Source organism: Phaenicophaeus curvirostris, unplaced genomic scaffold (genome assembly GCF_032191515.1).
Source record: "Phaenicophaeus curvirostris isolate KB17595 unplaced genomic scaffold, BPBGC_Pcur_1.0 scaffold_122, whole genome shotgun sequence".
NCBI classification, from domain to species: domain Eukaryota; kingdom Metazoa; phylum Chordata; class Aves; order Cuculiformes; family Cuculidae; genus Phaenicophaeus; species Phaenicophaeus curvirostris.
In genome coordinates this window covers 164582-175989 of record NW_027206743.1, presented here as the reverse complement: position 1 = coordinate 175989, position 11408 = coordinate 164582, and the positions used below count along the sequence as shown (strand labels likewise).

The window sequence follows — 11408 nt, the reverse complement described above, 5'->3', positions numbered from 1 at the left end:
CTCCACCCAGGCTCCATCCAACCTCCATTTCTCCATCCAACCTCCATCCAACCTCCATCCAACCTTCATCCAATCTTCATTTCTCCATCCAAGCTCCATTTCTCCATCCCGGCTCCATCCCAGCTCCATCCAGGCTCCATCCAACCTCCGTTTCTCCATCCAAGCTCCATCCAAGCTCCATCCAACCTTCATTTCTCCATCCAACCTTCATTTCTCCATCCAAGGTCCATCCAACCTTCATCCAACCTTCATTTCTCCATCCAACCTCTGTTTCTCCATCCCGGCTCCATCCAAGCTCCATCCCAGCTCCATCCAGGCTCCATCCAACCTCCGTTTCTCCATCCAGGCTCCATCCCAGCTCCATCCAGGCTCCCGTGAGGCCACCTGGTGTCCGCCATGACCTTCGTGGAGCTCCTGGCCCAGCTGGGCGGGATGGGCCGCTTCCAGGTGACCTTTGTGGCCGCGCTGGCCCTTCCCCTGCTCATGCTGGCCAGCCACAACCTTCTCCAGAACTTCACGGCCGGCGTCCCCGGCCACCACTGCCGCCCCCACCCCGCGGCCAACGCCTCCTCCCGGGAGGTCCAAGTCCTCGTCTCCATCCCCACCGACGGCCACCGGCGGCTCCAGCGCTGCCGACGCTACCTGGAGCCTCAGTGGCACCTCCTGGAGGTCCACGGGGCGGCCAACGGCTCCGCGGTGGCCAATTCCTCCTCCGCGGTGGCCAACGGCTCCTCCCTGGTGGCCACCGAGCCCTGTCGGGACGGTTGGAGCTACGAGGGAGGCGCCTTCGCTCGAACCATCGTCACCGAGGTGAGGGGGCGACCACCAGAGCCACCAGATCTTCATCCAGGAGACACACAAGGGGGTTGGAGGAACCGCGGGGGGGGTTGGAGGTGACACGGAGGTGGGAGGAGCTCCCGGAGGGGGTTTGAGGTTCTCCAGAGGGTTTGAGGTTCTCCAGAGGGATCTGAGCTGGTTGGATCCATGGATCTGCTGGAGGGTTTGAGGGTCTCCAGAGGGATCTGAGCTGGTTTGAGGGTCTCCAGAGGGTTTGAGGTTCTCCAGAGGGATCTGAGGTTCTCCAGAGCGATCTGAGCTGGTTTGAGGTTCTCCGGAGGGTTTGAAGTTCTCCAGAAGGATCTGAGCTGGTTGGATCCATGGATCTGCTGGAGGATTTGAGGTTCTCCAGAGGGATCTGAGCTGGTTTGAGGGTCTCCAGAGGGTTTGAGGTTCTCCAGAAGGATCTGAGGTTCTCCAGAGGGTTTGAGGTTCTCCAGAGTGATCTGAGCTGGTTTGAGGTTCTCCGGAGGGTTTGAAGTTCTCCAGAAGGATCTGAGCTGGTTGGATCCATGGATCTGCTGGAGGATTTGAGGTTCTCCAGAGGGATCTGAGCTGGTTGGATCCATGGGCTGAGACCTGGGTTGGATGGAGGTTGGATGAAGGTTGAAGGTTGAAGGTTGGATGGAGGCTGGAGGTTGGATGTTGGATGGAGGTTGGATGGGGACGTGGCCACCAAGGGGGGGTCAGTGGCCACCACGGGGTGGGAGGTGACCTCCTGTGTCTTCTCCTGGGGCCAGTGGGACCTGGTGTGCGAGTCCAGGACGCTGAGGCAGGTGGCTCAGTCCATCTACATGGCCGGGATCCTCCTGGGCTCCGGGCTCTTCGGGATCCTCTCCGACAAGTGGGTTGCACTGGGAGGAACTGGGAGGAACTGGGAGAGGAGAAGGGGGTGGGTGGGTGGGTGAGGTTGTCCTCTCCTCGCTGGTGTCCCAGTGTCCCCAGTTCCCCATCCCAGCATCTCCAGAACCTCCTGTCCTCCATCCCATCCCCTCCCAGTGCCCCATGTCCCCCTCCCAGTGCTCCCAGTTCCCTCTCCCAGTATCTCCAGGACCTTCTGTCCTCCATCCCATCCACCCCAGTGCCCTGTATGCCCCTCCCAGTGCTCCCAGTGTCCCATCCCAGTATCTCCAGGTCCCCATGTCCCTCTCCCAGTGCTCCCAGTCCTCCCAGTTCTCCATCCCAGTATCTCCATCTCCCCGTACCCTCCATCCCAGTATCTCCATCTCCCCGTACCCTCCATCCCAGTATCTCCATCTCCCCGTACCCTCCATCCCAGTATCTCCATCTCCCCGTACCCTCCATCCCAGTATCTCCATCTCCCCGTACCCTCCATCCCAGTGTCTCCATCTCCCCGTACCCTCCATCCCAGTATCTCCAGCCCCCGTACCCTCCATCCCAGTATCTCCATCTCCCCGTACCCTCCATCCCAGTATCTCCAGCCCCCGTACCCTCCATCCCAGTGTCTCCATCTCCCCGTACCCTCCATCCCAGTGTCTCCATCTCCCCGTACCCTCCATCCCAGTATCTCCATCTCCCCGTACCCTCCATCCCAGTGTCTCCATCTCCCCGTACCCTCCATCCCAGTATCTCCATCTCCCCGTACCCTCCATCCCAGTATCTCCATCTCCCCGTACCCTCCATCCCAGTATCTCCAGCCCCCGTACCCTCCATCCCAGTATCTCCATCTCCCCGTACCCTCCATCCCAGTATCTCCAGCCCCCGTACCCTCCATCCCAGTGTCTCCATCTCCCCGTACCCTCCATCCCAGTGTCTCCATCTCCCCGTACCCTCCATCCCAGTATCTCCATCTCCCCGTACCCTCCATCCCAGTGTCTCCATCTCCCCGTACCCTCCATCCCAGTATCTCCATCTCCCCGTACCCTCCATCCCAGTATCTCCAGCCCCCGTACCCTCCATCCCAGTATCTCCAGCCCCCCATACCCTCCATCCCAGTATCTCCAGCCCCCGTACCCTCCATCCCAGTATCTCCATCTCCCCATACCCTCCATCCCAGTATCTCCATCTCCCCGTACCCTCCATCCCAGTATCTCCATCTCCCCGTACCCTCCATCCCAGTATCTCCAGCCCCCGTACCCTCCATCCCAGTATCTCCATCTCCCCGTACCCTCCATCCCAGTGTCTCCAGCCCCCGTACCCTCCATCCCAGTATCTCCATCTCCCCGTACCCTCCATCCCAGTGTCTCCATCTCCCCGTACCCTCCATCCCAGTATCTCCATCTCCCCGTACCCTCCATCCCAGTATTTCCAGGACCCCGTACCCTCCATCCCAGTATCTCCATCTCCCCGTACCCTCCATCCCAGTATCTCCAGGACCCCGTACCCTCCATCCCAGTATCTCCATCTCCCCGTACCCTCCATCCCAGTATCTCCATCTCCCCGTACCCTCCATCCCAGTGTCTCCATCTCCCCGTACCCTCCATCCCAGTATCTCCAGCCCCCGTACCCTCCATCCCAGTGTCTCCATCTCCCCGTACCCTCCATCCCAGTATCTCCAGCCCCCGTACCCTCCATCCCAGTATCTCCATCTCCCCGTACCCTCCATCCCAGTATCTCCATCTCCCCGTACCCTCCATCCCAGTATCTCCAGCCCCCCATACCCTCCATCCCAGTATCTCCATCTCCCCGTACCCTCCATCCCAGTGTCTCCAGCCCCCGTACCCTCCATCCCAGTATCTCCATCTCCCCGTACCCTCCATCCCAGTATCTCCAGCCCCCCATACCCTCCATCCCAGTATCTCCAGCCCCCGTACCCTCCATCCCAGTATCTCCATCTCCCCATACCCTCCATCCCAGTATCTCCATCTCCCCGTACCCTCCATCCCAGTATCTCCATCTCCCCGTACCCTCCATCCCAGTATCTCCAGCCCCCGTACCCTCCATCCCAGTGTCTCCATCTCCCCGTACCCTCCATCCCAGTATCTCCATCTCCCCGTACCCTCCATCCCAGTATTTCCAGGACCCCGTACCCTCCATCCCAGTATCTCCATCTCCCCGTACCCTCCATCCCAGTATCTCCAGGACCCCGTACCCTCCATCCCAGTATCTCCATCTCCCCGTACCCTCCATCCCAGTATCTCCAGGACCCCGTACCCTCCATCCCAGTGTCTCCATCTCCCCGTACCCTCCATCCCAGTATCTCCATCTCCCCGTACCCTCCATCCCAGTATCTCCATCTCCCCGTACCCTCCATCCCAGTGTCTCCATCTCCCCGTACCCTCCATCCCAGTATCTCCATCTCCCCGTACCCTCCATCCCAGTATCTCCATCTCCCCGTACCCTCCATCCCAGTGTCTCCATCTCCCCGTACCCTCCATCCCAGTATCTCCAGCCCCCGTACCCTCCATCCCAGTGTCTCCATCTCCCCGTACCCTCCATCCCAGTATCTCCAGCCCCCCGTACCCTCCATCCCAGTATCTCCATCTCCCCGTACCCTCCATCCCAGTGTCTCCATCTCCCCGTACCCTCCATCCCAGTATCTCCAGGACCCCGTACCCTCCATCCCAGTATCTCCATCTCCCCGTACCCTCCATCCCAGTATCTCCAGCCCCCGTACCCTCCATCCCAGTATCTCCAGGACCCCGTACCCTCCATCCCAGTATCTCCATCTCCCCGTACCCTCCATCCCAGTATCTCCAGGACCCCGTACCCTCCATCCCAGTATCTCCAGGACCCCGTACCCTCCATCCCAGTATCTCCAGGACCCCGTACCCTCCATCCCAGTCCCGTCCCGGTGCTCCCAGTGTCCGCTGTCCCCCCAGGCTGGGTCGCCGGGCCCTGCTGAGCTGGAGCTACCTGCAGCTGGGGGTGACGGGGGCCGGGACGGCGGCCGCTCCCACCTTCGGCTCCTACTGCGCCGGCCGCTTCCTGACGGGCCTGGCCATGGCCGGAGTGTCCCTCAACTCTGCCTCCCTCTGTGAGAGCCCCGGGGGGACGGGGACACCACCCCTGGGGACACCGGGGACACCAGGGACCAGCCCCACCACCCCGACCACTGGGATGGACCAGGATCCATCTCCATCATCACTGACCCTTGGGATGGACCAGGATCCATCTCCATCACCACTGACCCTTGGGATGGACCAGGATCCATCTCCATCATCACTGACCCTTGGGATGGACCAGGATCCATCTTCATCATCACTGACCCTTGGGATGGACCAGGATCCATCCCCATCACCACTGACCCTTGGGATGGACCAGGATCCATCTCCATCACCACTGACCCTTGGGATGGACCAGGATCCATCCCCATCATCACTGACCCTTGGGATGGACCAGGATCCATCTTCATCATCACTGACCCTTGGGATGGACCAGGATCCATCCCCATCACCACTGACCCTTGGGATGGACCAGGATCCATCTCCATCTCCACTGACCCTTGGGCTCCATCCCCATCATCACTGACCCTTGGTGGGACTCAAGGTCCATCCCCACCACCACTGACCCTTGGGAATGGACAAGGATCCATCTCCACCTCCACTGACCCTTGGGCTCCATCTCCATTGACCCTTGGGCTCCATCTCCCCCCCGTTGACCCTTGGTGGGACCCCAGCTCCTTCTCCGTTGGCCCCAGGCATGGAGTGGATCCCCACGGAGGCTCGCGCCGTGGTGGGAACCATCAACGGTTACTGCTACACCCTGGGACAATTCGTGCTGGCGGCTGTGGCCTTCGCTGTCCCCCACTGGCGGTGGCTCCAGCTGGTGGTCTCCATCCCCTTCTTCTTCTTCTTCCTCTACTCCTGGTACGGAGAAGCCGGGAAGCCCCCCCAGACCCACCTACCTGCTGGAAGAAGGAGGTTGAGGTTCCTCACGGGGACGTTGGGACCTCGTTGGGTTGAGTTCCTGGGTTCCTCAGGGGTGAAGGTGACACTGGGACCTCAGCAGGTGGGGTCCGGGGTCCCTCAGGTGACGTTGGGTCCTCAGCAGGTGGGTTCCTGGGTCCCTCAGGTGATGTTGAGACCTCAGCAGGTTCCTCAGGGGTTTCTGGGGGGACGTTAGGACCTCAGGGGGTGGTGGGACCTCCCCGGGACCCCCAGGTCCCCCCTAATCCCTGTCCCCCAGGTTCTTCGTGGAGTCGGCGCGGTGGCAGGTGATCACAGGGAGGACCGACCTGGCCCTCCGGGGGCTCCGCAGAGTCGCTCGTGTCAACGGGAGGAAGGAGGAAGGGGACAAGCTCAGCGAGGAGGTGACGGGGCCTCCTGGAGACCCCACGGATCCCCCTGAACCCGCCTCAGATCCACCTGAACCCCCTCCAGATCCACCTGAACCTCCTTCAGATCCACCTGGTCCCCTCCGGATGACCTCGATCTCCTCCAAGACCCCTTGGATCCTTCCTAGATGCCACCTAGATCCCTCTGAGCCCACCTAGATCTCTAGAACCCCACCTGGGTCTCCCCCCAGACCCCTCTTATCCTACCCGAACCCCTCCTAGATCCCATCAAACCCCTCCTAGATGCCACCTGGATCCCTACAATCCCACCAGGCCCCCTAGATCCCCTCCCAAGATCCTTCTATCCCTCCTAGATGCCACCTGCATCCCTCTGATCCCACCTGGATCCCCCGGATCTCCCCCAGGTCCCTCTTAGATCCCATCAAACACCTCCTAGATCCCATCAAACCCCTCCTAGATCCCCCAGGTCCCTCCTAGATCCCATCAAACTCCTCCTAGATCCCATCAAACCCCTCCTAGATCCCCCAGGTCCCTCCTAGATCCCATCAAACTCCTCCTAGATCCCCCCAGGTCCCTCCTAGGTCCCATCAAACCCCTCCTAGGTCCCATCAAACCCCTCCTAGATCCCCCCAGGTCCCTCCTAGGTCCCATCAAACCCCTCCTAGATCCCCCCAGGTCCCTCCTAGGTCCCATCAAACCCCTCCTAGATCCCCCCAGGTCCCTCCTAGGTCCCATCAAACCCCTCCTAGATCCCATCAAACCCCTCCTAGATCCCCCCAGGTCCCTCCTAGGTCCCATCAAACCCCTCCTAGATCCCCCAGGTCCCTCCTAGATCCCATCAAACTCCTCCTAGATCCCATCAAACTCCTCCTAGATCCCCCCAGGTCCCTCCTAGGTCCCATCAAACCCCTCCTAGGTCCCATCAAACCCCTCCTAGATCCCCCCAGGTCCCTCCTAGGTCCCATCAAACCCCTCCTAGGTCCCATCAAACACCTCCTAGATCCCCCAGGTCCCTCCTAGTTCCCATCAAACCCCTCCTAGATCCCCCAGGTCCCTCCTAGATCCCATCAAACCCCTCCTAGATCCCCCCAGGTCCCTCCTAGATCCCACCAGGTCGCGTCCCGCAGACTCTTCGGACGCTGGTGGGTCGGTCGGAGCCGCTGCCCGGGGGGGCCCTTCCCGCTCTGCTCCGCACTCGGGCCATGAGAACCGTGTCCATCGGCGTCTGCTTCGTCTGGTAAGTGGGGCCTCGGTTTTGGGGCCAAAACCCCTCGTTTTGGGAAAAAAAAACACCTTTTAGGGTCAAACCCCCAACTTTGAGGGTCAAAAATCCAACTTTTAGGGTCAAAACCCCAACTTTGAGGGTCAAAAACCCCCTTCGGGGCCAAAAAATATCATTTTGGGAGCCAAAATCAACCCTTCTTGGGGTCCAAAACCTTATTTAGGGGCAAAAAACCACCTTTGGAGGAAAACACCAACCTTTTTGGGGTCAAAATTCCCCTTTTGGGGGTGAAAATCCCCCTTTTTGGGAAAAAAATGCCATTGGGAGGCAAAAAAATCCATTTTTAGGGTCAAACCCCCCTTTTTAGGGTCAAAACCCCCTTTGGGGCTAAAAATAATCATCTTTGGGAGCCAAAACTAGCCCTTCTTGGGGTTCAAAACCTTATTTGGGGGCAAAAAAACATCTTTAGCGGACAAAATCCATCATTTCGGGGTCAAAAATCCTCTTTTGGGGCAAAAAGATCCCCTTTTGGGGGCAAAATCCACCCTTTTGGGGGTCAAAATCTCCCTTTGGGGGCAGAAAAACACCTTTGGGAGGCAAAACTGACCCGTTTCGGGGTCCAAAATCCCCTCTTGAGGGGAAAAAAACCCACCTTTTGGTGTCAAACCAGACATTTGGTGGCCCAAATCTATGTTTTGGTGGCCAAATCTCATGTTTTGGTGGCCAAACTCCACCTTTTGGTGCCAAACTGTACCTTTTGGTCTCCAAACTCCACTTTTGGTCTCCAAACTCCACTTTTGATGACCAAACTCCATGTTTTGGTGGCCAAACTCCACGTTTTGGTCTCCAAACTCCATTTTTGGTGGCCAAACTCCACGTTTTGGTCTCCAAACTCCATTTTTGGTGGCCAAACTCCACGTTTTGGTCTCCAAACTCCACCTTCTGGTGGCCAAACTCCACTTTTGGTCTCCAAACTCCCCCTTTTGATGACCAAACTCCACCTTTTGGTCTCCAAACTCCACCTTTTGGCAGCCAAACTCCACTTTTGGTGGCCAAACTCCATCTTCTGGTGGCCAAACTCCACTTTTGGTCTCCAAACTCCCCCTTTTGATGACCAAACTCCAACTTCTGATGACCAAACTTCACCTTTTAGTGGCCAAACTCCACCTTTTGGTGGCCAAACTCCACCTTTTGGTGGCCAAACTCCAACTTCTGATGACCAAACTCCACCTTTTGATGACCAAACTCCACCTTTTGGTCTCCAAACTCCATTTTTGGTCTCCAAACTCCACCTTTTGGTGCCCAAACTCCACCTTTTGGTGCCCAAACTCCACCTTTTGGTGGCCAACCCCCACGTTTTGGTGGCCAACCCCCACGTTTTGGTGGCCAACCCCCCCGTTTGGTCCCCCCGGGTGGTTGCCGGTGGTCCTGGCGTTGCCTTGATGGGTCCGGGGGCAGGTTCTCCACCAGCTTCGCCTACTACGGGCTGGCCATGGACCTTCAGGGCTTCGGGGTGGACATCTACCTGAGCCAGGTGGTGTTCGGGGCGGTGGACATCCCGGCCAAGCTGGTGTCGGTGGTGGCCATCAGCTGCGTGGGGCGCAGGGCGGCTCAGGGAGGGGCCCTGGCGCTCGCCGGCGCCTGCATCCTCGCTAACATCCTCGTGCCCAGCGGTGAGGAATGAGGGCGACCGGCGGGGAGGACAACGGGGTGGAGGGTGAAGGACACGGGGAGGGAGGACGATGGCATCAAGGGATGGAGGACACGGGGAGGGAGGACGATGGCATCAAGGGATGAAGGACACGGGGGTGGAGGACGATGGGATCAAGGGATGAAGGACAAGGGGGTGGAGGGTGAAGGACACGGGGAGGGAGGACGATGGCATCAAGGGATGAAGGACACGGGGATGGAGGATGAAGGACACAGGGAAGGAGGACAATGGGATCAAGGGATGAAGGACACGGGGATGGAGGGTGAAGGAGACGGGGATGGAGGACGATGGGATCAAGGGATGAAGGACAAGGGGGTGGACGATGAAGGACACGGGGGTGGAGGACAATGGGATCAAGGGATGAAGGACAAGGGGGTGGAGGACGATGGGATGGAGGATGGAGGATAAGGAGCTGGAGGGATGAAGGACCGAGGGGTGGAGGACAATGGGATGGAGGGATGAAGGACACAGGGATGGAGGACAAGGGGGTGGAGGACAATGGGATGAAGGATGGAGGATAATAGGATGGAGGATGATGGGATGGAAGGATGAAGGTCACAGGGATGGAGAACAAGGGGTTGAAGAACAATGGGGCGAGGACAATGGGATGGAGGGATGAGGGCCAAGGGGACGGGAGATGGAGGCCAAGGGGGTGGAGGACGATGGGAGGGACCTGGGACGTGGGGGGTGGAGGGAAGGAGGCCCCGGGGTGTCCCCAGAGAAGGGCTGGGGTGTCCCCAGAGCTGCAGACGCTGCGCATGGCCCTGGCCGTCGTCGGGAAGGGCTCGCTGGCCGCCTCCTTCAACTGCGCCTACATCTTCACTGGGGAGCTCTTCCCCACCGTCATCAGGTGCGGGGGGGCCACCGAGCCCGCCGTCCCTCCACCCCTCCATCCATCCACCAACTCCTCCATCCCTCAATCCATCCTTTCATCCACCCACCCACCACAAACCCCTCCCTCCATCCCTCTATCTTCTCATCCATCCATCCCTCTATCTCCTAGTCCATCCCTCTATCTTCTCATCCATCCATCTTCTCCTCCATCCCTCCGTCTTCTCCTCCATCCCTCTATCTCATCCATCCATCTTCTCCTCCATCCATCTTCTCCTCCATCCCTCCGTCTTCTCCTCCATCCCGCTATCTCATCCATCCATCTATCTTCTCCTCCATCCCTCTATCTTCTCCTCCATCCCTCTATCTTCTCCTCCATCCATCTTCTCCTCCCTCCATCTTCTCCTCCATCCCTCTATCTCCTCCTCCATCCCTCCATCTTCTCCTCCATCTTCTCATCCATCCATCCCTCTATCTCCTCATCCATCCATCTTCTCCTCCATCCATCTTCTCCTCCATCCCTCTATCTCCTCATCCATCCATCTCCTCATCCATCTATCTTCTCATCCCTCTATCTCCTCATCCATCCCTCTATCTCCTCATCCATCCCTCTATCTTCTCATCCATCCCTCTATCTCCTCATCCATCCATCTTCTCCTCCATCCCTCTATCTTCTCATCCATCTTCTCCTCCATCCCTCTATCTCCTCATCCATCCATCCCTCCATCTTCTCCTCCATCCCTCCATCTTCTCCTCCATCCCTCCATCTCCTCCTCCATCCATCCCTCCATCTTCTCCTCCATCCCTCCATCTCCTCCTCCATCCATCCCTCCATCTTCTCCTCCATCCCTCCATCTCCTCCTCCATCCATCCCTCCATCTTCTCCTCCATCCCTCCATCTCCTCCTCCATCCATCCCTCCATCTTCTCCTCCATCCCTCCATCTCCTCCTCCATCCCTCCATCTCCTCCTCCATCCATCCCTCCATCTCCTCCTCCATCCCCCCCTCCCTCCGTGCCCCCATCCACCCCTCCGAGGTGTCCGTGGTCCCTCCTCCCCCCGCAGGCAGACGGGGCTGGGCCTGGGAGGCACCATGGCTCGCGTGGGCAGCATGGTGGCCCCGCTGGTCCGCATCGCGGCCGACGTCACCCCCGCGCTGCCCCTCGTCATCTACGGGGTGGCCCCCGTCGTCTCGGCCGTCGCCACCTGCTTCCTCCCCGAGACCCGCAACGTCCCCCTCCCCGAGACCATCGAGGACGTCGAGAGACGGTGAGGAGCTCCCGTCCCACCGCGGCCCCCTCGTTACTCCGCACCTTCTCGGGGGGGGGATCATCCTATTAGGACAAGAGGCCTTGGAGAAGCCCAGAAGGTTTTGGGGTGGGAAGAGAAAAGGTTTTAGGGTGGGGAAGACCAAGAGTCTCCAGGCAAGAAAGGCCAAAGGTTTTGGGGCAAGAGACAAGGGATTTGGGACAAGGAGGAGTGAAGGTTTTAGGGTGGTGAGGACCAAGGTTTTGGGGTCAAGAAATAAAGGATTTGGGACAAGGAGGAATGAAGGTTTTAGGGTGAAGAAGACCAAGAGTCTCCAAGCAAGAAAGGCCAAAGGTTTTGGGT

At 59.0% G+C, this 11408-nt stretch overlaps 1 protein-coding gene across 1 annotated transcript; it reads left to right on the top strand.

Moving 5' to 3' along the window:
* Positions 1-396: 396 nt before the first annotated feature.
* On the top strand, positions 397-11070 carry LOC138734621 (solute carrier family 22 member 6-like). The gene is made up of 9 exons (XM_069882375.1): positions 397-810; positions 1578-1681; positions 4620-4774; positions 5438-5606; positions 5926-6049; positions 7162-7271; positions 8715-8929; positions 9709-9817; positions 10863-11070. The coding sequence occupies exons 1-9, from the start codon at positions 397-399 to the stop codon at positions 11068-11070; spliced, it is 1608 nt and encodes a 535-aa protein (XP_069738476.1).
* The last annotated feature ends 338 nt before the right edge of the window (positions 11071-11408 follow it).